Source organism: Phaseolus vulgaris, chromosome 4 (assembly GCF_000499845.2).
Source record: "Phaseolus vulgaris cultivar G19833 chromosome 4, P. vulgaris v2.0, whole genome shotgun sequence".
NCBI classification, from domain to species: Eukaryota; Viridiplantae; Streptophyta; class Magnoliopsida; order Fabales; family Fabaceae; genus Phaseolus; species Phaseolus vulgaris.
Genome location: NC_023756.2, coordinates 47,924,932 through 47,948,767, shown reverse-complemented (window position 1 = coordinate 47,948,767; position 23,836 = coordinate 47,924,932). Strand labels below are relative to the sequence as shown.

The following is a 23,836-nucleotide window of genomic DNA, read 5'->3' as shown; positions in this document are numbered from 1 at the left end:
GTTGGAAATATTTGTAGAAAGTGTCTATAATGCACAATGCAATATGAGGAGTTATTCTATGTTATCCTTTCTATAAAGGTGCTTTGTTTTATATAAACCGACAAAAAATAAATCATAATATACCTTCAATACGTCTTTTGATTAAAGAATTTTGGATTAAGTAAGGGAGAAGTCAAATTTTTCTTTTTAAATAAAAGCTTTTATGTTAAGCATTACTATGCAACTTAAGATCTCACTAGGCTGACACCTCAAATAACAACAATCATTTACCATCACACCAAAAAAGTATTATTAAATAAAAGAAAAAAGAAAGAAAATACAAAAATACGGGGATTAGACCAAAACTCATATGTTAACAAAAACGATACATAGGTAGATTATACCTATTCATAAAGAATTCTAATAACAGACAAGGTGGAAGCCTATTATACCAAAGAAAATGTTCTTTATGAAAAAATCCTAAATTAGCCAACTTATCAGCACACGCATTTCCTTTCCGAAAAATATGAGTAACCGTAAACTTAATTTTTCCACAGTAATTAAGACAAACATTCCATCGATTACGAAGCATCCAAGGAACATTTGTCCTAGCAGTAAACGCAACACAAATCAAAGCAAAATCACATTCCAACCAGACATTAGTAAGCTTTGAAGTTGATTATAATTATGTATCAAATTATTTAGAATTTGATTGGATTATATATTTCCAATATTAACTCACAGCATTTCTTCTACTCCTTTTAAAAAAAAAAAATTATTTGTAATTTTTACTTTATTAGTTTTATTATTTTAAATAAAAAATTTATGTTACATAATGCAACTTGACATTCACATCTTAGTTATGCTAATTCTTATTAGTTTCATTATTATTCATTATTATAGTTGAAAATTTTTAATTTAGAGAATTAAACTGTGAAAGTTTCAACAACTCATTTATATTTTTATGATTGAATTTCTTTTTACTTCCCATCGGTGCAAGCAAGTTGATAGTTTAAATTACAGTAATATTGTATATTCTTCAAACAATATAATATACAAATTGTAATTATTTAAATTATAAAGTTTTTTATTTTTACTTTAATAATTTATAAATATATAAAATAAAATAAATAGTTTAGCAAATCAAATCATGCCCAGTTGCCAACTAATTACCATCCATACCATACCTATCTTCTCACATTAATGTTGGATTGTTAAAAGTCAAAATCTAATATTATTGAGATAGATTTAAGGGATTGTTATATAAATACACATAAGTACATGCTTATATTTTAATTAGTGTATTGCAATTAAAATATTTATTTTTTACCATCAAACTTAATTATATATATTATCTATAATAAATAATTTAAACTGCGATAAAATTATATTAACTTTCTGACATTTGTTAAATTATTTGTTAAATAATTTAACAAATTTGTTAAATTAGAAAAATATTTGTTAAATTTCTAACATTTTTAACAGTTACAACACAATATAAAAAAAATATATTAACTTTTTAAAAAGTCAAACTTATTGCTAAAAAAATCTAAAATATACTTGTATATATACATTTTTATTATCAATTTATATAATTCATAATTATATAATATATAAAGCATTTAAGAGATTATACGTATTTTCTCTCCGTGTTCATGTATCAGTATCTATGTCAGTGTCTATATATTACATAATATGATAAGTAAAAAAAAATATTTAATGTGCAATTTTCACTATTAATTATTATTTGAACAGTAAATAATATAACACCTTCCTCAATATTTACCATTCTTTTCGTGATAAAAAAAATGTAAATATTGTTCTAGACATTTTTAATATTTTTTAATTTATATCTTTAGTTAAACTGTATAGTTAGCTATATATATATATTTTAATTTTAATGAATATTGATGCATGTGTATATGGTTGTTGTTTGCGCAACCTAATACATGGTTACAGTGAGGCAACGAGAGCCACATGAAGAGATGTTTGGTCGCGCTATAAAATAGCTTCCATTGAAGGCAAATCCACACCAAAATCCTTCAACTAAATACAATGATGATGACCAACTTTCTCAACTTCACTAAAAAAAAACTCAGATTCTTGGTCCTCTTTCTAGCCTTCAATGCCCACCCTTTCTTCATTCAACTCTCTTATTTCTGGATACTTTCTCTGCTTGGTTACCTTGCTCTCAAGCTCTCAAACCCAAGAACCACCCTTAAACCAAAGGACTTTGACCTCTTTTACACCTCTGTTTCTGCTTCCACTGTTTCCAGCATGGTGGCTGTTGAAATGGAGGTTTTCTCCAATTCTCAACTCCTTCTCCTCACCCTTCTCATGTTTCTTGGCGGGGAAGTTTTCACTTCCATGCTTGACCTTCTATTTGCCAGGTACAAATTCACTCAGAGTGTTCCAAACAGAGTTAGGAGCACTCCTTTTTCATCCACAGAGAAGCCTCAAATTCATGCCAAACATGTTGAGCTTGGTTTAATCTCTATTATTCCTCACTCAGAATCTGAAAACCACAACCTTAACCTTCCAAAGGGCACCATGGTTCCCTTTAAGGACAGTGAAAGACTTAAGTATAACTGTCTAACTTATCTGATTTTTGTAGTCTTAGGTTACCTTGTTGTGGTTCAACTTGTTGGCTTCAGTTTGGTGTCTTTGTACATGAGCTTGGTACCAAGTGCAACACAAGTACTGAAAAACAAAGACATTAAGGTTGCAACATTTTCTTTGTTTACCATAGTTTCCACTTTTGCAAGTTGTGGTTTTGTCCCCACCAACGAGAACATGATGGTTTTCAAGAAGAATTCGGGGCTTCTCCTCCTCGTACTCCCACACATACTTCTAGGTAACACCCTTTATCCACCATGTTTGAGGCTTGTGATAATGGGTCTGAGAAAGGTTAGCAGAAGAGAAGAATTCTCGTACCTGCTGAAGAATTTCAAAGACGTGGGGTATGATCATATGCTCTCTGCTGTTCACTGCTGGCTCCTTGTTGCTACTGTTTTGTGTTTGAATGTGATACAGTTTGTGATGTTTTGGGCGATGGAGTGGAAGAACAAAAGCATGGAGGGTTTGAATGTTTATGAGAAAGTGGTGGGGTCGTTGTTCCAAGTTACGAATGCGAGACACAGTGGTGAATCTGTCTTCGATCTCTCTTCACTCTCTTCAGCCATGTTGGTGCTCTTCATTCTCATGATGTAAGTCACTAATCTCTCTTAATTCCAAAGATCAGTTTCTAACAAAACTTAACACCTTTTATGCTTACTTTTTATATATTATCATCTTTCTTTTAAATCTTTTTCCAAGTCTTAATTTTAGCTAGTGTCCATCCATCATTTTCCATTAAAGAATATTCATTTCAAAAACGACAAAATATATATATATATATATATATATATATATATATATATATTATTCTCACAATAGTTTTTACAAAATAGGGAGAAGTGAGAACTTAAAAGGTTATGAAAATGTGTGAAGTATTCTTTTCAATACTTATTTTTTTTTAAATTAATTTATGTAAATGCTACTATTAGAAGCTTATTTAAGAAATTACTAGCAACACAAGATGTTACATTTTGTCAACAAAATCTCACTATTGTATTAAAAATTATCGTAAAATTACAATTTTATAAATTATTATTTTATTATAATATTTTATTTATATTTATTTTTGTTATTTTATAATAAAATGAATCTGTTGATAAAAAAATGTATCAAATAATATTTTTCCTTTTATTAAATCATTGTGTTTGGTGTCGCATATTATATATATATATATATACTATTTTTTTATTATTCTATTATAATAATCATGAATTCATATTTCTAATGCATTTAGCACTTCGTATAGTTGACATTAATTATTTTGCATGATAGGACGTGCAACAAAATTTTGTGATCACCAGCTAGAATTTCCACCAAGGTATTAGCAAGGCGTGCAATGGAACTAAAGAATATAATATTTTGGATATTATTTTATTATAAAAATTAGTTGAAATATAATTAGAGAGCAAATGTTTTTTTATATATTTTTAATTTTGAATTGTTATAAAATAAATTTTTAATGTTTTATAATAGTTATTTTTAAGAAATCGTTAATAATGTAAAAATAAATTAGGTTGAAAACAACACTTATATATTTTTTTTGCATTGTTGCAGTAGTTTATAGTACATTTGAAGGTTTGAGTTTTGATGGTGGTCTCTCGTATCCTTGTGCTTGTTGCATTTTTGTCAAATGAACATTCCAATGCTTCTTTGACCAAATATTCCATTTCTTTTCAATGAGTGAGTGTGTTTGCATATATTCTTTACTACCACACCCACTTACAAATGGAACTGGAATATATGTGTATTGATTTGATTGCTCAGAAAAGGAATTCTAAAATATCATTCGCAGCAAACACATGTATATATATTAGAACATATCTTTGTGAAGAGATCCAAGAAACTTGGTTGATTTTAATTTGGTAAAGTGAGTATGAGAATCAAGTAACTATATATCCAGAGATGAACATAACACCTGTTAAAAATGCACTCAACCAAACACTTCAGTGGAGATACTATTATTTGATGTGATTCCATGGATGTAACAGGTACCTTCCACCATACACTACATTTTTACCTGTAAGAGAAGAGGAAAATGATGTGAAGAGAAACAGAAAAAGCCCAGTGGAGTGTGTTGTATTATCCCAACTCTCTTACTTGGCCATATTCATTATTCTGGTCTGCATCACTGAGAGAAAAAGCTTGAAAGAGGATCCCCTCAACTTCAATGTCCTCAACATCACTCTAGAAGTCATCAGGCAAGGAGCCCTCTTTTCTCTCTTTCTGCAATATGTTGAATCAATGAAACTGTGTTAAGTAAATGTTGTAAAAAACATGTGCAGTGCTTATGGGAACGTGGGGTTCTCAATGGGATACAGCTGCGAAAGACAGTTGAAAGACGATGGTATGTGCAAAGATTCATGGGTTGGATTTTCAGGTAGATGGAGCAATGGTGGAAAGTTCATCCTTATCTTGGTCATGTTCTTTGGGAGGCTCAAGAAATTCAACATGAAAGGTGGCAAAGCATGGCACCTCTCCTAACACCACCCTTTCTGCAACCATATCAACACTACTAACTTTTCCTCAAACACCTACACTGCATGTATGGCTATAGTTAGAACTTGTTCCATCAGAAAGCCCGAGAACATGAAAAATGATTATGGTGTCTCCAATTATCAAATGGATCTTATTCCAGAACATAAGAATTTCTTTATCTTAACAAAGATTCTACTCTCTTTTTCAAGCATCTTTCTGCATAGTTGATCCTTTTTCAATGACTGGTGAGTGACTCCATTGCATTTTGTAGTTGTTTTCAGTGTCATCCACCTCGCCAACGACTCCATTATAGATAATGATTCAATCATCATATCATAGGCCATTTCACCCCAGTGCCTTCAATTATTGGTTCCTTACAATAACAAATAAGATTAACAGAAATTAATAAATTCATCACCAAAATTAAAAATATACACAATAAAAAAAATTATTAGTGATGAATTTATTTACCTCTGAATAATATAAATCCAAAACGAGATCCTGTGTTTGGACATTCCATAGATGTTGAAAACTTTTTAATGTATCATATAGTACTTGCTGTTTTTTAATATAATGTTTATTATATTAGATGACCTTGACTATAAACTTTTCAACAATTTCATTATAATAATTTATTTTACTTTTTTATAATTGATTTCAACACTTTTTTATTTATTTTTTTAATTTGTTATGTCTCGAATAAATTTTAATTTGTGTAATGTATTTATTTATAAATATTTTTTTGTAAATATTCATATTCAGTTTATAAAAAATTAAATTTCAAAGGAAGTATTTGTTTCCTTCTCCAAAAATTACAATTTATAAAATAGAAGTCAGATATATTATTTTTTTTATCGATAATAAATAATAAATAAATGAAAATATTAGAGGAATTTTCATAGTAACCACATTAACATAATAAATATCAAAATTTACCAATCAGTGGGCTTTTTCAATACATTGTCGAACTTGTCTATGTTCAACTTATTTTATAGAGAATTGGTTGTCATGTCGCCTTCTTATGATGAATTACAATGTTAAGTTAGTACTATTTTCCATGCATTACTTCTATTGATTTTCAAACTACCAAAACCCAAACAAATATATTATTTCAAAATGTGACATAAGTACATATTTAAAATGCTTCACATTTATTTTATTTTTTTTACTTATAAAAAACATAATTAAATATTTTTACCTTTTCATATTTAGTTGTAACCAATGTTTTTTGAACTTACATAATCAACGTTCATATATTTTGAAACTATAGTTCTATATAATTTTGAATATAAATTTTAGGAGGTGAAAATGTAAGAAATTTAAGTATAGAGTCAAACTAAGGAGAGGTGAATGAGATGAATAACATACAAGGAAAAAGTTAGAAATGATAATATGGTTGACCCATCCTTTATACGGCTTGTTCCGCATAAGAAATACAGGCTAATTTCGTTGATCCACTTTGTATAAGGGTTGACGGACCATCACACATAAGAAAAATTATTTTGAAAAAAATTATAGATACAAATGTATCTTAATAAAATTTCACTAATCATAAAAGAAAACAATTGAATTATTTTGATTAGCTTTTCCAATAACTCTGTTCTGACTACGGAAGAAAGAGTTATATGTAGAGTGGAAAAATTATGTTATGATTGACTAACTTGATTGTGTGTTATTTTTAGGAATTGAAAATAAATTTTAAGATATACAAACTGTCAAGTTTTAAATAATTAGTTTGTACTTAGCCTACACGAGTTGAGTCTAAACTGATTAACAAGTTAAAATAATCAGTTCATCCTATATTTTTTACTATTGAATTCGATCGCACAACCGACAACTCAAATTTTTAATTAAGATTTTTGAATTAGAAATTGTCCAAAGTCTTTATTTGTAGCTCGAGAATTATTAGATCCAAATTTTTCGATTTGAGCAATTCTACAGAAAAAAAAAATCTGAACTTTAATTTTTTTTGTACAAATATTTATGAAACATGAAAAAAGAAAATGACTAGTGTCTATTCCTTGACATGGTTTAATAGTGAAACCTTGCAAATATTAAAGAAAGTATTTTATTTCTTGTTCTGAAATGGGTTGATGCAAATGGTGGAATGGTGAGAAAAAAATGGTAATCAAGGATGATGAAGTTGAGTTGGCAGTATTTTCATTAATTGTACATTTGAATATAATTTCTAATAACAAAAGAAGATAGTAGTGTAAAAAAGTAACTTTCATCGTATCATAACCCCAATAGCCCATTTTTTCCTTACCAAAAAATATATTAATTCTTTTCACATGGATTCTTTTTGTCTTTTGCTCAACTTGGTTATGTGTGGGTAATAAACATATATTTGTATTTGGGTGCATCATGCATATATGTGTATGATGTAAACAACTCGTCTGGAAAACGACAATTGAATGAAGGGCCAAATTGCAGGAAAATGAAAGATTGTTGGGAAGACTATCCTGAATGAGTTTAATTTTCAACAATATATCTGTTTATTCTGTTAATTATATATAACAAATTAGTATTCTACTCTAACGGAGTTCAGATTAAGAGAACGATTGTTTTCTACTTTGGTTGGTTGGTTTTTTTCTACCTCCTCTTTTCTCGTAACAACTTCACAATTCTTTTTTTTCTCTTCTCCTCCTTATTCTTGTAAACTCCAAATTCATCTTTAAAAGACACTACGACATTTAAGTAAGATCTCGGTAGTCGATGTTCGGTGTAAATAATGTATGATGACGACTTACCTTCTTCTCGAAATGTGTGACTATTTATATGATTATCATGAACACTTTGTTATTAGGTCAGACTAGAATTTTGGATCATAATTAAAAATTTATTGCTTAATGCTAAATCATGTTTGGTCTTATTAATCTTCTGTTAGACTTAATCATTTTGGTCGTATTGGTTGACTATAATTGAATGCTGATACGTCCAACTGTCGTCCGGACTCGACTGATACATGTATTTATAGTGTTAATACACTTTAATTAAATTTATAGCCATCACATCCTTAAATATTTTTAGGTAACTTGTCTCTTGCATGCATGTTTGAATTTTGTAGAACGTATAAACCAATTACGAGAATGCACGAAAAGTTGGTAGAGTGTCCAAATCGGATGTGGTAGAAAGAATCACTTATGGGTTTCTTACATTATGTAAAGTAATTTATTTTTGCCAAACGTGGTCTTAAAGAAAAACAATGCCCCTCTAGATTGTTTAGTTTTTAATGTTATTCTTTAAAAGTTTTCCATAAAGTGAGGTAGAATTTTTTCCTTAAATAAAGTAAAACAGAATTTAAAAGATACGAAAAGTAATTTATTAGAGTATTGAAGTGATGGTAACAGTAATGGTTGTTTGGCCCTGAATGGAGAAATAGGTTGGAAGTAATGAGAAATTAGTTCACGAGTTGAGAGAGAGAGAGAGAGTGAAAGCAGCCTCCACCGGATAAGGGTTTGTTTTCTTCTTACTAATTTAAGATTTTAAACTTGTTAGTGTCTTTTATCTGCAATATCATAATATGCTGAGACACTTCTGTGGTGTGAAAATTGCATAATGGGAATTCATTAAAGTTTGTGTGCAGCTAAAGAGGCTAAGAAATAGTGAAAATTAATATAATGCAAACAATAGAGTCACGAGACACTACAAAACAAATCACCTACCCTTCACTCTTTCTCTCTAGCTGTGCCTGTGGCTGTGACTGTCATTGTACCTGCCATGTGTTGAAAACTTTGTTCTCAAATCCAACTCACCTTTTCATCCTATAAATCAGAGCCTTTAAGCAAAACCAAGTTTCCCAAACTTAAAAGTAAGCTCACTTTTTCCCCTTATTCTGCAAAACATGGTTCCAACCTCCTCACTCACCAACTATGTTCTTCTCCTCTTTTATTCTACTTTTTCCTTTAACTTGTTAACCACTCCTGGCTATGCCCTCAACATAGGAGCTGAAACCACTGGAGTAGCTGTCTCTGTGGTAATCATCTTGCTTCATTTTTACACCAAACAAATTAGTTAAGCCTTAAACTCACATATACAGCTAGTACTTTTCCTAATTATCTCTTTTTTTACTATTCATCTGCAGAGCAAAGAGTGCAGTAGACAATGTGAGTCAAGTTTCTGCTCAGGTACACGACTAATTCTATGCTATTTTTCTTCTTAGTTTGGAGATTTAGCTGATTGGGTTAAGGTTTAATTTGTTTACTATGCCATGGGAGCCAATAACAACACTTTGGGTTTGGTATGGCAGTGCCTCCATTACTGAGATATGGCAAATACTGTGGACTTTTGTATAGTGGCTGTCCCGGTGAAAGACCTTGTGATGGCCTTGATGCTTGTTGTATGAAGCATGATCAATGTGTGCAAGCCAAAAACAGTGAGTTCTCTAATTTCTTCTTAATTGATACATCTTACATTATAGCTTGCATTTGAGCAAGATTTGCTTGAATACTTCCAGTTTCAGAATCTATTGGATCTGACTCTTTTTGAGTGGAATCATCATGTCCCTTCACAGAGTAGATCTTCAATTCAGTCCTTTTTTGTACTGTGTTTGTCTTTATTTTGATAGGTTCGGTATTATCTTAAAACTCAGTTTTGAATGATCCATGATTACTTATTTTGTACCAGTTTTTGTATAGAACACATAACTGAATCTGTACTAAATTAGCTCTAATGGTAATGAACTATTGAAATAGATGTGGCAGGAAATTGAATCGGTCAGTGCACTTGCTGTTGCAAGCACATGGCTTAGAAAATCCTTAGGATGGACAAGGGTGAGAATTGAGAGAGGGAGTTAGCTAGTGTGTAGTCTAGCTTCTTGCTTAGCTTCTCTTTTTCTCAAAGGAGGAAGTGGGTTAAACACAACTTTAAAATAGCTCTTAAAAGTAAAATAGCTTTTTTCCAATGAACTTATATCCCAAAAAGTACATTTTTTTATGGAAATTAACTATCAAAGTTTCACTCATTTAGAAGAAAAAGCAGAAACAGAGCTGGACCAAACACTATATTAGAAGAAAAGGCAAAATATGCATCTCATTATTGTACAAACCAATGTTCAAAAGCATGCTAACCCAAGGAATTCTTTCTAAAGTCTTCAATTAAAATGAAATAAAGATGAAAGTTGATAGGGATTCTTTACTTAATTGCTTTTGATGAGTATACTAATGAGTCCAGTAAATGCCATGAAACTGATGGACATAAATAGAAACTAATCGTGATCTTTCATCTATTTACTTTTTTGGATAACTGATTCTATTTCTACTACTGTAAGTTTGTAAGAGAGCTTCCTTAACCAACTTAGTTGGCTTGATTATGAAGATGACCCTCATTGCATCCCTTCTCCTACCCTCAAAATGCATAAGAGGACATGTAAGTGATAATAACTAACAGTGAACTTTGTACCCCACAAAAAAGTTTATTGAACAACTATTTTGTCCAATACTGAAATCTTGTAGACTTTTAACTAAGTGGGTTGGTTTTCCATCCTAGATTCACACTTGGTGTAAAATCACGTCAAAAGCAACTATTATAGAGTTGTAGAACTTGGTTTGTGGATCTAGGCAGAGCTGAATGGGAGAAATGGTAATTGATTAATGATGGTGGTGTGCAGATGACTACCTAAGCCAAGCGTGCAGCCAAGCATTGATAAATTGTATGAATAACTTCAAGAACTCGAGGGCTCCTACATTCAAAGGAAACACGTGCAATGTGGATGATGTTATTGAAGTAATACATGTTGTGATGGAAGCTGCTTTATTGGCTGGAGGGATTCTCCACAAGCCTTAGAGAGTAATGGTATCTGTCTCTCTGTCTGTCATGTCAAGTCTCAGGAAAGAATAGATATTTTCTCATTCTTCCTATTGTTTTAGTTGCTCTCTTACCAAATTAATCAAACTTCAATGCTTTATTTTATTTGTTCACAACCAATGTACTCTTTTCGCACACTCTTCTTATTAGGTAAAGTATGTTTAGTCATTCTTGTGATACCCCACCTCTTACAATTGTACACTACTGCAAACACATTTTTTTTGTTTCTTCTGTTTTCCTTGTGATGGAATTAGCTTCGGATTTGGAAAGATTCCCTTTAAAGTTCTGAATGGCTACTATTTTCATCTATATAAACTATAAACAAATAAAGGTAATCATGGATAAGCCAACTCCATCTTGAAAAGTAAATTTGTACATCAAAATTCATAAGCAAACTTTCTTTTCTACAGTTTTGTTTGTTTGGTGATTGTGTCCATCATAATAATAGAGGATAAAACACTTGTTTGTCAAAGATTTTATCCACGGGAGTTCATGTTCAGCAAAAAGTTACTATAATTTCGAACAATAGCTTCCCAAGCGTTTATTTGGTTTCCCAAGAAAGTTAAAGTAGATTAAATGTTCATTCGATGCACAGTAAAGCAAAACAGCTATACACGTATTTGAATAACACAAGTAATTTTGTATTAGTGTATAATAATTACTAGACGGGGCAATACAAAATTTTACTTCAATATCAGAAGCAAATAATATATCTGCCTGGTAGCAGAGACTCCAAGTCAAATGCCGAGTAAGCTATCGGTTGGAATATTAAGTTTATAAAGGTGTCACTAAAACAGAACTTTAGTAAGGAAAAAGTTAATTACATGGAAGTAAAACTCATAAACAAAAGATAAATCCAACTTAGTAAGTGACTCCATTCTCTGCTTTTCTCTCCATAGCTTACGAAACCAGTGTCGATTTCCTGTCAGTTTCTACAATTTGTTTAGGTTTCACAGGTGGCAATTTTGCTAACACCCAGCTTGGTGAAGAATCAAGCCACAGTCCTTCACCAGTATCTTTGTGCTTGAAGTCAGGAGCTTTTTCATTCCTCTGATGATCAAAATGAATTATTAACTCAATGCACAAAATCTAATAAAGCGATATAAATTTGTAGAGATTTAAGAACACAAGGACAATTCAGAAAATGGATTACCTTATCTAATCTATTATCCCACCATTTAGCCGGATTTTGCACCAAATCATTCCAGGACACCTCACCACCTAAAACCAGGTTGAGACATGCGTAAACAAAATATGATGACCAAACAGAAATGGAAAGAAAAATGGATGTACGACATGAGGAATCATAAGTTGCAGGGCCAAAACAAACACGAGACATTGGGCAAACATAAAAATGGAGAACATCTCCAAGCTACAAAAACCAAAACATTAATTTGTTTTGAATTAGAAGTGAACCCACTCAGACCAAAAATCTGTTTGCACCAATTCTCGTGCATTTCAATTATGACTATGATGCAAGGAAGGCTTTTATGATCAAGAGAAGCTATCTACACAAACCTTTACCATCCTTTGCATTTTTGCATTTAACAACCGGAACATCAAATTCAAGCCCTTTCAGTTTGGGTAAAACCCATGTTGTAGCAGTGTTAAGCCAGAGGGAACCTGTGCCATCCTTGCGCTTGAAATCAGGGTACTTTGGATTTACCTGTACTAAGTAGATTAAGGGATAAAAGGATCCTCCAAATATATTAGACAAAAGAGCGAAAGATACATCAAGTCAAGTCATTGATCACTAGTTCCCTACCAATCCATTTTGTTTGCTGTCACGGAAATCAAACCACTGCTTTGGATTATCTAGAAGGTCTATCCAAGAACTCATTGAAGAATCTGGGTTTTTCTTTGCAATGGCTGTTAAAATAAACCAAATTGCAAATTATTGGAATGTTCAAACTATCCAATTAGCCAATTACATATAAAGTAGAAGAGGGTCAAGAGACATACTAAATGCGTATATACTTACATATTGGGTGTTTTGGTTCAGGTTTCTGATCAATTGTCACTAACTCTAATTTCTCTTGGACCCATTTGGGAGTTGAGCTATTGATATTCAAATCCTCACTCTGCTTGGCATGGATATTCTTCCCTGATGGATTGATGTCATGCTCCTCACTTTCTAATAAGATAGAAACAGAACATGTCCAAAAGAAATATTAAGTTCACGGAAGTCATTGCTAAAACCACACCACACATTGTAACAAAAATTTCACTTTCATCTAATATCATGAATACTAGCTATCATCCTCACACTAACTTGCTCTCACGGGTTCTTTTCTCGTTCTGTTTAGGAGCATATCTTATCCCTCCTTCAACTAAAATTTCCTGTTGGCTAAATTAATCAGCAGGCCCTGGAACTATTTAGAAACTTTAAATCAGACTCTCCAAATAAAAAAATTGTAATCAGGTCCATGATCTTGTAAAAAAAATTAATTTGGTTCATAGGGCTTCTAAAACCATCATCAGAAATCATCATATTTTAATCATTTCGCTGTCCAACTACCTCAATTACAAAAAAATTGCAGGATCAAGGATCCAATTACATTTTTCTTTTACTAATTTGATTAAAGAATTCTCAAATAGCTGATAGACATACCTTTCTTTAGTTAGCTTTTAATATGAAAAAAAAACATAAAATTATGAAGGCAAGAGTATTGAGTCCGAAATTAGTATAATGAATGCTAGAGCATACATAAATTATATCCATGGGAGACTTACGAGAGAAAGGAAGTGTTTTGGTGAGTTGGGGATGTCCTTGAACAAAGTTGAGGGTTTGCACCATAACCTATTGTAGATAGTGAAGATGAGAAGTGGGAGTGTAACAGAAGATAAGATAGTATAAGAAAGAGAAAGGTACCTGCATATTGGTTTGATGTTGGTGTTGTTGGGGGTGTGGTGGATGAGGATGAGTGGTGAGAGTTCCAGCAATGTGGATGAAATCGTTGGCTTTGAGATGGCATTTAGCAGTATGAGCGAGATCACCCTCGAATATAAGCGGAATCCTGACATGGAGAGATAATGTAGTTAATGGAAGAGCAGAGAACAAGAGAAAGGAAACAGAGAGAGCAGCGTACGAGAGGAGAGATGAAGAAGAAGGGGACTCCTGGCGCGTGATGACGGCGGCGGCCCAGGCGTTGCCGTCGGGAGATTGGTGGAACTGAAGGGGCGTGAGGAGCTGACCGATAAGGCTGACGGCGTTGGCCAGTTTGGGCTGAAAAGGAATCTCCGGTGGGGTGGGTTTGGAGCTGCGCGTGGCGTAGGAACGGAGAAGAAGAGTGACAGGGGAAACCGAACACTTCATTTGGCTTCCTACGTAGGAATCGATCAAACTATGAAAGAATGAAACTAACACATTTGTTTTAGGTTTCACTTCCCTCTCCCACTTCTTTTGTAAATATAAAAAATTAAGACTTTCAAATTTTAAATATTAATTGAACTGGGATGACCATCTAACTAGACTAATAACTTTCTTAATCTAACTTAATCTATTATTCATAATTAAGTTAGATCAGTGATAAATCATGATTGACAATTCTCCTTGCATTTTGAACCGCACCCAATATACACAAAGGAAAATATCAAAATACTCTTAATGAAATGAAAATTAGGGTTTAGGTAAAATGTGCACCTAACCCACACCCAACCCAGCACTGTGAGGCAGCGTTGTAGAAGCTTGAAAACTTAAACAAAGAGTAAACCAAAAACCTCCATTCTTATTCTTCTCGTGACTGTGGCAGCATCGGAACTCGAAAGCAGCGTTGAGGCACCGTGACGACAACGAAACCACCGGAGAAGGAGACAAAGCCACTAGGAAGGACGGCTGCCTCAAAATGACCACGGAAAAAATGAAGGGTGAACGATTGAGTTGGATGCACATTTTATCTAAACCAAATTTTAATTTCATTAAGGATATTTTAGTCTTTTTCTTTATGTATATTAAATACAATCTAAAACGGAGAGAATCTGCCATCATGATTAAACATAATTGAGCCCTCTCTTAGATCCACGAATGGACCTATAATAACTAAGACTCATCCCAAAGATATAAATATAAATAGTTGATAAGACACCAAAGATAATTTTTCACACTCCCTCACTTATATAAACTAACTTGCAAGATTCCACCCCATTTTAGTGAAAGGAAAATGGGAAATCACTTTCTCTAGAGGCCATGAAGATTGCAGAAGTAGTCAATCTTGAAGGACCCCACCTTCTAATATAAATATTTGTTGGTAGTTGTGTATGTTGAATGATTGGAGTGTTATATATTTGAATTTCATTTTGATTTCAAAATATGTTCTGTAAAGTGTTGTTTTAAACATTAAAACAAGAAGATAAAGTGATGGGGGGAGAAGAAGAAGAAGAAGGTTCGAGAACTCCGTTGCTGTCAGCGAGGAACCCTTCGGCATGGAGATACGGGACGATAATGGTGGTGGCTTCTTTGTGGCTGGTGGCTGCCATGGTCCTGGCCCTGTACTTCTCCTCAGCCACCGTCTCCTCCTCCTCGCTCCCTCACCCCGTCCTCATCCTCATTTCCTCCGACGGCTTCCGTTTCGGATACCAGTTCAAAACCCCCACTCCCAACATCCACCGGTTGATTCAGAACGGCACGGAGGCTGAGACCGGCCTCATCCCCGTCTTCCCCACCCTCACATTCCCCAACCACTACTCCATCGTCACCGGCCTCTACCCTCCCCACCACGGCATAGTCAACAACGTCTTCTACGACCCCATCACCAACGAAAAGTTCTCCATGTCCAACCACGACCCCAAGTGGTGGCTCGGCCAGCCCCTCTGGGAGACCGTCCTCCTCAACGGCCTCTCCGCCGCCACCTACTTCTGGCCGGGCTCCGAGGTCCGCAAAGGCCCCTGGACTTGCCCCGAGGCCTTCTGCCAACCCTACAATGGCTCTGTCCCTTTCGAGGACAGAGTCGACACCGTTTTGAGCTACTTCGATTTACCCCCTCACCAGATTCCCTCTTTCATCACTCTCTATTTCGAGGATCCTGATCATCAGGGTCACCAGGTTGGACCTGATGCTTCTGAGATCACTGACGCTGTTGCCAGAATCGACTCCCTGCTCGGGAGACTCATCCAGGGCTTGGAACAAAGAGGCGTTTTCGAGGATGTTCATGTTGTTTTGGTCGGCGACCATGGCATGGTTGGTACTTGCGATACAAAGCTTGTATTTTTGAATGATTTAGCACCTTGGGTGCAGATTCCTCGAGATTGGGTCCAGTACTACACCCCATTGCTTGCCATTCGCCCCCCTCCTTCTGTTGATCCAGCGTATGTTGTTGCTAAGATTAACGAAGGGTTGAGCTCTGGGAAGGTTGAGAATGGGGGAGGTTGAAGGTTTATCTGAAGGAGCATTTACCTGAGAGGCTTCACTATTCTGACAGCGATCGGATTACGCCCATTGTTGGTTTGGCTGATGAGGGTTTCAAGGTGGAGTGGAATCGAACGGGTAAGAAAGAATGTGGCGGTGCTCATGGTTATGACAATGCGTTTTTCTCCATGAGGACTATTTTTATCGGACATGGTCCTAGGTTTCCCAGAGGGAGGAAGATACCCTCCTTTGAGAATGTTCAGATTTATAATATGGTTACTTCCATTCTTGACATCAAGGGTGCGCCTAACAATGGCTCTGCTTCGTTTCCTGATTCTGTTCTTGTGCCTGCTGCCTGACAAACCTAGATTGTGGTCACACAGGTATTTTTGGTGTTGGTTTACAATCAGAATTGATAATCTATGTTCACCTTTAATGCAAAGTTATTATGCAGGTTGTTGAGATGAAACTTAATTTTTGTACTGCAGAACAGTACCAAAAACACCTATGGAACTTTGTCCCAAATAAAACTCATTGAGATTTGTAGTAGAGTTGAGATGTTGCAGAAAGAATCAGTGTATAATGTACTATTTCCATGGTTTAAACTATTTTTAGTTTGAATTGCTTTAGTTTTCCTTATCTGTGGATGCGTCCTCCTAATTTCATGATTCCACCGACACATTGTCTGCACTATTGCAAATGCATTTTACAATTTAATAAATACTGTTGACATTCGGTTATGGCGGGAAGCCTGTAGGAACAGCACGCAAACAACATATATTACTATAATATTAGGTTCTGTGAATGGATGTTGACTAGGATCCACATGCAATATTCCCTTTTGGATGATGTTGAGTTCTATAACAGCACCTACCTCTACTCTACCTTTTGCTGCCATTCTGTTTTTAGCAGTAATAAATTATGTGTTTCAACTTTTCAAATGGCTACTGGTTGTTGTCTTACATGTCTCCCAGCCCCCAAATGCCAAACAGTGATTCCCTTGTTAACTTTGGCATGTCACTGGATTGTTCTGTTCCTCTTTCCATTTCAGTTTGGAAAATGTCTTGGATGTCTTCATTAACTACCTAAGGCTGTCTGCTTCAATGAATCAATAGTGCTACTTTTTGTGTTCTACCATTGGTAATCTGTTTCACTCAATCCTACATGTGAGAATATTATTGCCAAGTCATTGCTGCTAGATGAAGCTACTTCTAGAAAGTATAAACAATTAGGATAAACCCTAAAGTTATCCTTAACTTTGGATTACTTCTAATTTTGCTTCTAATTTTGCTTCTGTTTGTTTTTTTTTTTCTGATTGGTGTCTTAATCCTTGCACGCCTCCGTCACCTTTGGGGAGGCCTACGCCCCATAGAAACTGTCTACCTGAGACTGTCCCCGGCCCGTAGGTTTTTACACAAGGTTAAAATTCTAGCTCTTCCAAAGTGGTATCTCACTGATGGCTCTGGCCCCAGAAGAAGGCCTTCTCCTGTCTTGTTTACTTATGATCAAAAGTTTATGATAATTTTTAGTTTGTGTGGGTAGATTTGTTGGTATTATTTTTTTAGGTGCATTCGTTGGTGGTGAGTTGATAAGTTTTAACAGGTTATTGAGTCTTTCTTTTTTGAGTGAAGTAATTGATATATATTCGGATTGGATTAACTTAAGTGATTCTTATTTATTTATTTATTTTGTTAGATAAAAAAAATCCTTGTTTTTGGAATGAATATTATTCTTGCAAGAAAGTATTTGATGAAAAGCTAAACCAAAAGCTTCATCGAGTTAGTGTATGTTTGTTTTGTATTCCATCTATTTTTCACATAACATACTACACGTCTTTATGTAGAACTTGTAATTGACACTAATTTGAACATCTGTTTATTCAAAGAGTTTAATAGTTGTAAACCAACAATTTACAGCAGTTTTATACTGTCATTTAATCACAAAATATTGTTTGCGTGATTTTTTAAAGTAATTGTTATAAAAATTGTTAAACTTATTATATATTATAGCTTATAACTCGATTACCATGTAAGCAGATGATCTTTTTTCTCATTTTGTAGTCACATTTAATAGATTAAAATCAATTTGATCAAAACGAAAGTGGATTTTTCATTGTTTAGGAGAAAAACAATAGAACAAAAATAGAAAAGATGGCAAAAAGGTGGAAATTTTATTTGTTTAGGTGAATAAAAGAGATTTATTGAATTGTGTATAATATATATGATAAAATAAAATGTTGATAAATTGGAAAAAATAATTTTGAGATCATGATGGAAAGGGAATAAAAAAATGCATGAAAATAAAATTTTAAGTAACATCTTTTTATTCTTTTTATTCTTTTTATAATTTATGCGTATGATATTAATGTTTATGAATATAAATAAGTTTGACATTTATATAATAAGTACTTTGAAAATTTGTTTGGACTATCACATACTATCCATTAATTTTTTATAATTATTTATTTTCTTCATCAATTTGTTCTTATTTATGAATATCACTAAATTCAATTTTTTTAAATATATTTATTTATCTATTTTTTTACTTGTCTAATAATTTTCCTCAAAATATTTCCTTTCAATTCATAGTTTTTTTATGAATTAAAAAAAGGTCAGAATTTATTTTTTTCGGAAACAGAATTATGATCTTAAAAAAGAGAGGATATATTGGACAATAGAATAAAACCTAAATTTATTTTAAGTATCGTTTCCATTTTTTTTTCTAATTTTTTAACAATAACAAAATATATTATCGTAATCAACTGTTGAAGTCTTCAACCAAAAAAAGTTTAATAATTAATTTTTTTTAATAAAGCAATAAGACATTCTTATTAACGATTTTTAAAGTAATTATTATAAAAATTAACAAACATGTTATCATAATTTCTGTCTGAATAACAATATAACACTAATTTACACTGTGAATACGTATATACATATTTGTCGTATAACATTCTGAAAATGACATTAGTATTTTTGTATGTACATTGATATAATATTTATTTGAGAAGTTGAATTTGAAAATAAAAATAAAAATTAATTAAAGTGAGAAAAGAGTGAAGTAAATTTATATTGGAATAAATAGAAAATGAGAAATGATGAATGTGGGAAGACCATTGATTTCTCTTCTTCTATCATATCGTATCGTATGGTATCATATCATATCATATCATATCATCACCATCTTCATGTGATGTTGTAGCAGCGCTCTTCACTCTCAGAGCGTGTAAAAATGGCGCATCTTCACCTTCTCCGATTGCAATTCCGATCATCCTCTTCCTCTTCCTCTCTCTTCACCACCCTCCCCTTGCCTTCCAACACCCTCTTCTCTCCTTTCGCCTATTCTTCTCCGGCACCACCGCCTCCTCCCACTCTTGCCTCCGCGCCCAGAAAGCACATCCTCTCTTTCAAGGTCACTTTTCAACCCTTCTCTTATTCTCTTCATTCTCATTCACTAACTTTATTGCATCTCTTCTTCTTAACGTTCTCCAATTACGCTCCCATTCCATTTTTCGATTCCTGTGTTAATATACTTTACTGTTGTTACCATCACTATTGTTTTGTACTCAACCAAAGAGGTTTGTGCTTAAAGGGTGGAAATTGCCGCACAACTATCCCAATTGCATATATTTCATCAATCAAATTACTCCTAACTTATGGACTAATTCACCCATTTCAAACCATGTAGCGGTAATTTTCATCTTGCCAGGGTTAATGTAACCAGTAATGTATCTTTCAAAGGGTAATTTCATTATTTGCTCCATTAATTTTGGTCATAGGTTGCTGATATACGCCAGAACAGTTTGGCTCTCACACATATCTGCCTGCTACTATAATACACTACTATTGGCACTGTTATTGATTTCTAGTTTCTAGGTCTAGCCATGCTTACTAATTGAATTTCTACTAAATGCTTGTTACTTTTGTTGCTCATACAAAACAGTTATAGTATTTAGTAACATAAAGTGGATACCCATTAGTTTTGTTTGCCTTATAAGTTATAACCCGTTTTCAGAACATGCTAAAATAAATTACTTTAATAACCATTTTTTTGTTACCATTGGAGGAGTAGAATTCCTTCCCCCCTGCCCGCCCATTATTAGAAGTGTGTGTCTGCTGATTTCGATATTTGCTGCTTAGAAGCAGACATTCTTACATAAATGGAAAACTTCTCAGTGCTATGCAGTACTCTCTTTTTTGTTCATAATAGTAACAGGTCAAGAAAGAACTTTGCTCAGGACTGTTTGCCATTTTAGAATGTTGTGTCTCTCTCAATGCGATGATGCTATTAGTTTGCGGTGATCACCAATGTGTTATGTAGTTAGATGAACTTAACAGCCTTAGTTGCTTCCTCGGTCAGGGTTGCACAATCAATTGAGTGCTATTTATTTAGACTCTGTGACTGCGTCCGACATTGTCTTTAGAAGTAGGTTCTTTCTGACATTTATTCTAATTTTATCTTTGGACATCTGTAAAATATAGTGGTCGATGCTCATCTGCCGCTGCTATTTGTTGTTTACTATTGGTATTAACAATTTTCCATTGCGAGTTTGTGTTTGGTCCATTCCATTCTACTTAGATGTTCTCACTAACTAGACTGTCTGAGACAACTTAGGAACTTTAGAATGTTTCATTTACTGATGTGAATCAATGCTAGGATATTTTTTCCTTTGGCATTTATTGATACAGTTTATATGTGAATGAGTTAATTATTTTGAAAACAGTGCAGAAGGAAGTCTGAGTAAACCTATGACTATACTTTGCTTTTACTATGTCTCGACTGTTATTCAATTTTATGGATTACTGAGGTATAATGTGTTTTTTTCAGCCTTTTGTTTGATTTTTTTCTCATTTCCCTTCAGGTATGTGCAACTGTTGCTGACACTGGTCAGCCAAAATGGTGGGAAAAGAATGCACCAAATATGATTGATATTCACTCCACGCAAGAATTTCTTACTGCTCTGAGTCAAGCTGGAGATAGACTTGTTATTGTTGAATTTTATGGAACTTGGTGTGCTTCTTGCCGAGCATTATTCCCCAAGGTCCTCTTGCTTCTTGACTTTCACCCTTTCATTCTTATACTTTTTGGAGGATTTTTTATTTCCTGCAAAAGCTCATGCCTCAACTGTACTTTGTTGATAACATGTTCAAAATTAAACAATATGTAAAATTATCAGTGATCTGATATGCATGGTCAATCAAATACCATATTGAGTATGGGCTGGTGTCTTAATTAGTAGATATTGACATTGGTCTGAATTGTTATGAATGTACTGATATATGGATGGTTGCCTTCCTGTCTATGCCATGCTGGTCCTGTCTATGTGATGATTTGAAAGAGGCTATGCTAGAGTTGAGATACTGTCTGCAGTCTACACCCCATACCTTCAAACCATATTTCTTAATTTGAATCAGATATTGTTAGTGGCCACATATTAAATTCCTTTTTAGAAAGAAAACTCCTTTTATATGAGGATTAATAACAGTTATGTAAAGGGATGGTTATGTGTCAAATGTGGCTAACTTGAATAACATGTTATACTTGGTTCGAGGACTGGTACTGATCTGCAGGTCAACATTATGTTCTGTGGGTATTCTGTTTCCTTAAAACCTAGTCTCTGAATTCCATTTGCGTTTTCATGTTATATGCTCCTCGGTAATTCTGCTATATGTCAGAAGCCTTCCCTTCCTTGTAAGAAAAGTTCATCAGCTATAATGCAAGTAGATAGTTGAGCTCATTTTTTTCCATCACATTCCTCTTTAATATACACATTACGATTTTCTCGGAATGTGTAAGAAGAGGAGGGAGTTAGATATTGATTTGGAGGGTGGTGCTGATGAGAACTTCGTTATAGAGAGGGAATGAGATAGGGGCAGGGAGGAGGGTAAGACTTTTCAGACAAATTTAGGCCCCCTTGCTTTGGCTTGGTTCTGGGAATTGAGAGAAACATTTCTCCTTTTTTATTCAATTTTGATGGTCGTCTTTTTCCTATAAAACAAAGGAATTCACTGTTTGTATGCCTCCAGATCCAAAAAATAAAGTATTCATGCAGTGTATGTTCTGTTTTATCATCTTCACAGCCAGAACTAAGTTGGGAAGATACTTGTGATTTTTTATTTTTTTTTGCATGCTGCTGAAATTATATCACACTTATCCTGAATCTTGTTGTGGATTTGGCAGCTGTGCAGAACAGCTGAAGAAAACCCTGAAATTCTTTTTCTCAAAGTAAATTTTGATGAGAATAAGCCAATGTGTAAAAGGCTGAATGTTAAAGTACTTCCTTTCTTCCACTTTTATCGTGGAGCTGAGGGGCAACTTGAATCATTTTCATGTTCACTTGCCAAGGTAATTCTTACAATTTAGTTAGTTATGCTTAGCATTTCTGGCTTCAATTTAAGTAGATGAGCAGCAGCAGTTGCTGATTCGTGCCTATTCTTTGCCCAAGAATGTTTATACTGAAACTCAGGACATATTTTGTTTGAGAAATATTTTCTTGCTATCTGATGTGTTGGTAGATAATTAGAAAATTATCTTATTTTTTTACCTCTTTCCTATTTTCAAGGATTATATAAGAAACAATGAAAATAGACTCCTCATTAGTCTCACTAGCTATTTCCTGTGTAAGTATTTGGAACAAGAAACAAAGTAAAAAATGATTATCTTTCTGCAATTGTTCATTAAAATAGAAACTATTTTCACAAACTGAACAACGTTCTTATTTTGCCAAGCATTATTATTGCTACATAACCTAGAGGAAAGAAAGCTAAGGTGCATAAAACCGATGAAAAATGTTTTTTAATATTGATGATTCCAATGCAGTTTCCCTTTTAACATCCTATACCATTTGCATAAAGACCTCAGCTAAATTGTACAGCAATAGCTGACCGCTGGATGATGTTCATAATAATGCCTATTTGCATAGGAAAAAAAGGATAATCAAGTACATAGAAACACCATCACTTATCTGTTTTTCTCATTAAGGTTAAGACTTGCCTGGCAAAGCAAATATATGATGATGATGATGATGGATTTACAAGCTTAGAATAGTGGATAGAACCTAATTTTATACAGAACACTGGGAACCAAATCTTTTAATTTCTTAATCAGTTAATGGTTCTTTTGTAAATTACAGTTTCAAAAAATAAAGGATGCCATCCAGATACATAACACGGCACGATGCAGCATCGGTCCACCTTTGGGCATTGGCGATCTGCTTGCTGAACCTTCCTCTGTTGCCAAGGATAGACCTGCAGAATCCGTGTAAGCATAGTAGTTTTATCTTGTATTCACGCATTTGTATTATAAGCTGTCTCACAAAGGGAAACCCCAAAGAAGGTTGTAGTCCAGAGAAACTTATCATATATGTACTCTGTATATTTACTATACTTTTTGGTTTTACAAGGATGCCAACCAGAATTCTTTGTTCTGTCTCATTCTTGACCATTCATTAGCTCATGTAATCGACTACTTCAAAACTTCTGTGAAATTAAATGTTATGATTTAATTCTTTTGCTAAATCTGGCTTGCCTGAAGAATATTTAAATTAATTTAACTTTTAATGTGTGCCTTTTCAAAATATTTGAGTCAGGGAAATGATGTACTTCTCACCAGGGTAAG

At 33.6% G+C, this 23,836-nt stretch overlaps 5 protein-coding genes across 5 annotated transcripts; 4 read left to right on the top strand and 1 right to left on the bottom strand.

Moving 5' to 3' along the window:
- The first annotated feature begins 1,928 nt into the window (after positions 1 to 1,928).
- On the top strand, positions 1,929 to 5,278 carry LOC137838195 (sodium transporter HKT1-like). Its single transcript, XM_068647446.1, has 3 exons — positions 1,929 to 3,185; positions 4,584 to 4,793; positions 4,878 to 5,278. The coding sequence occupies exons 1-3, from the start codon at positions 2,035 to 2,037 to the stop codon at positions 5,074 to 5,076; spliced, it is 1,560 nt and encodes a 519-aa protein (XP_068503547.1). The 5' UTR covers positions 1,929 to 2,034; the 3' UTR covers positions 5,077 to 5,278.
- A 3,436-nt stretch (positions 5,279 to 8,714) lies between these two features.
- On the top strand, positions 8,715 to 11,157 carry LOC137838193 (phospholipase A2-alpha). The gene is made up of 4 exons (XM_068647445.1): positions 8,715 to 9,046; positions 9,155 to 9,197; positions 9,320 to 9,445; positions 10,679 to 11,157. The coding sequence occupies exons 1-4, from the start codon at positions 8,915 to 8,917 to the stop codon at positions 10,852 to 10,854; spliced, it is 477 nt and encodes a 158-aa protein (XP_068503546.1). The 5' UTR covers positions 8,715 to 8,914; the 3' UTR covers positions 10,855 to 11,157.
- Positions 11,158 to 11,494: 337 nt separating this feature from the next.
- On the bottom strand, positions 11,495 to 14,757 carry LOC137838192 (protein OSB2, chloroplastic-like). The gene is made up of 8 exons (XM_068647444.1): positions 13,965 to 14,757; positions 13,748 to 13,892; positions 13,609 to 13,675; positions 12,857 to 13,009; positions 12,641 to 12,744; positions 12,394 to 12,541; positions 12,029 to 12,096; positions 11,495 to 11,925 (listed from the first exon to the last, which is right to left on the bottom strand). The coding sequence occupies exons 1-8, from the start codon at positions 14,189 to 14,191 to the stop codon at positions 11,776 to 11,778; spliced, it is 1,062 nt and encodes a 353-aa protein (XP_068503545.1). The 5' UTR covers positions 14,192 to 14,757; the 3' UTR covers positions 11,495 to 11,775.
- Positions 14,758 to 14,981: 224 nt separating this feature from the next.
- Positions 14,982 to 16,858, top strand: LOC137838191 (uncharacterized). The gene is given in 3 exon segments (XM_068647443.1): positions 14,982 to 16,235; positions 16,238 to 16,602; positions 16,674 to 16,858. Coding segments are annotated over 2 exon segments (1,344 nt in total). The 5' UTR covers positions 14,982 to 15,232; the 3' UTR covers positions 16,579 to 16,602; positions 16,674 to 16,858.
- A 2,429-nt stretch (positions 16,859 to 19,287) lies between these two features.
- LOC137838189 (thioredoxin-like 2, chloroplastic) lies at positions 19,288 to 23,736 on the top strand. Its single transcript, XM_068647441.1, has 4 exons — positions 19,288 to 19,630; positions 21,081 to 21,260; positions 22,400 to 22,564; positions 23,352 to 23,736. Exons 1-4 carry the CDS (start codon positions 19,451 to 19,453, stop codon positions 23,481 to 23,483), a joined length of 657 nt encoding a protein of 218 aa, XP_068503542.1. The 5' UTR covers positions 19,288 to 19,450; the 3' UTR covers positions 23,484 to 23,736.
- Positions 23,737 to 23,836: the final 100 nt, after the last annotated feature.

What these genes read in the sequence shown, in the direction of transcription:
- LOC137838189 (XM_068647441.1), top strand. Translation starts at nt 19,451, where the DNA reads ATGGCGCATCTTCACCTTCTCCGATTGCAATTCCGATCATCCTCTTCC. An exon ending in GCCGAGCATTATTCCCCAAG is followed by an intron (nt 21,261 to 22,399) that starts GTCCTCTTGCTT and finishes TGGATTTGGCAG; the next exon opens with CTGTGCAGAACAGCTGAAGA. An exon ending in TTTCATGTTCACTTGCCAAG is followed by an intron (nt 22,565 to 23,351) that starts GTAATTCTTACA and finishes TGTAAATTACAG; the next exon opens with TTTCAAAAAATAAAGGATGC.
- LOC137838195 (XM_068647446.1), top strand. Translation starts at nt 2,035, where the DNA reads ATGATGATGACCAACTTTCTCAACTTCACTAAAAAAAAACTCAGATTC. An exon ending in GTGCTCTTCATTCTCATGAT is followed by an intron (nt 3,186 to 4,583) that starts GTAAGTCACTAA and finishes TGGATGTAACAG; the next exon opens with GTACCTTCCACCATACACTA. An exon ending in ATCACTCTAGAAGTCATCAG is followed by an intron (nt 4,794 to 4,877) that starts GCAAGGAGCCCT and finishes AAACATGTGCAG; the next exon opens with TGCTTATGGGAACGTGGGGT.
- LOC137838192 (XM_068647444.1), bottom strand. Translation starts at nt 14,191, where the DNA reads ATGAAGTGTTCGGTTTCCCCTGTCACTCTTCTTCTCCGTTCCTACGCC. An exon ending in AAATGCAAAGGATGGTAAAG is followed by an intron (nt 12,097 to 12,393) that starts GTTTGTGTAGAT and finishes ACCTGGTTTTAG; the next exon opens with GTGGTGAGGTGTCCTGGAAT. An exon ending in GGGATAATAGATTAGATAAG is followed by an intron (nt 11,926 to 12,028) that starts GTAATCCATTTT and finishes TTTGATCATCAG; the next exon opens with AGGAATGAAAAAGCTCCTGA.
- LOC137838193 (XM_068647445.1), top strand. Translation starts at nt 8,915, where the DNA reads ATGGTTCCAACCTCCTCACTCACCAACTATGTTCTTCTCCTCTTTTAT. An exon ending in CTGGAGTAGCTGTCTCTGTG is followed by an intron (nt 9,047 to 9,154) that starts GTAATCATCTTG and finishes ATTCATCTGCAG; the next exon opens with AGCAAAGAGTGCAGTAGACA. An exon ending in ATGTGTGCAAGCCAAAAACA is followed by an intron (nt 9,446 to 10,678) that starts GTGAGTTCTCTA and finishes GGTGGTGTGCAG; the next exon opens with ATGACTACCTAAGCCAAGCG.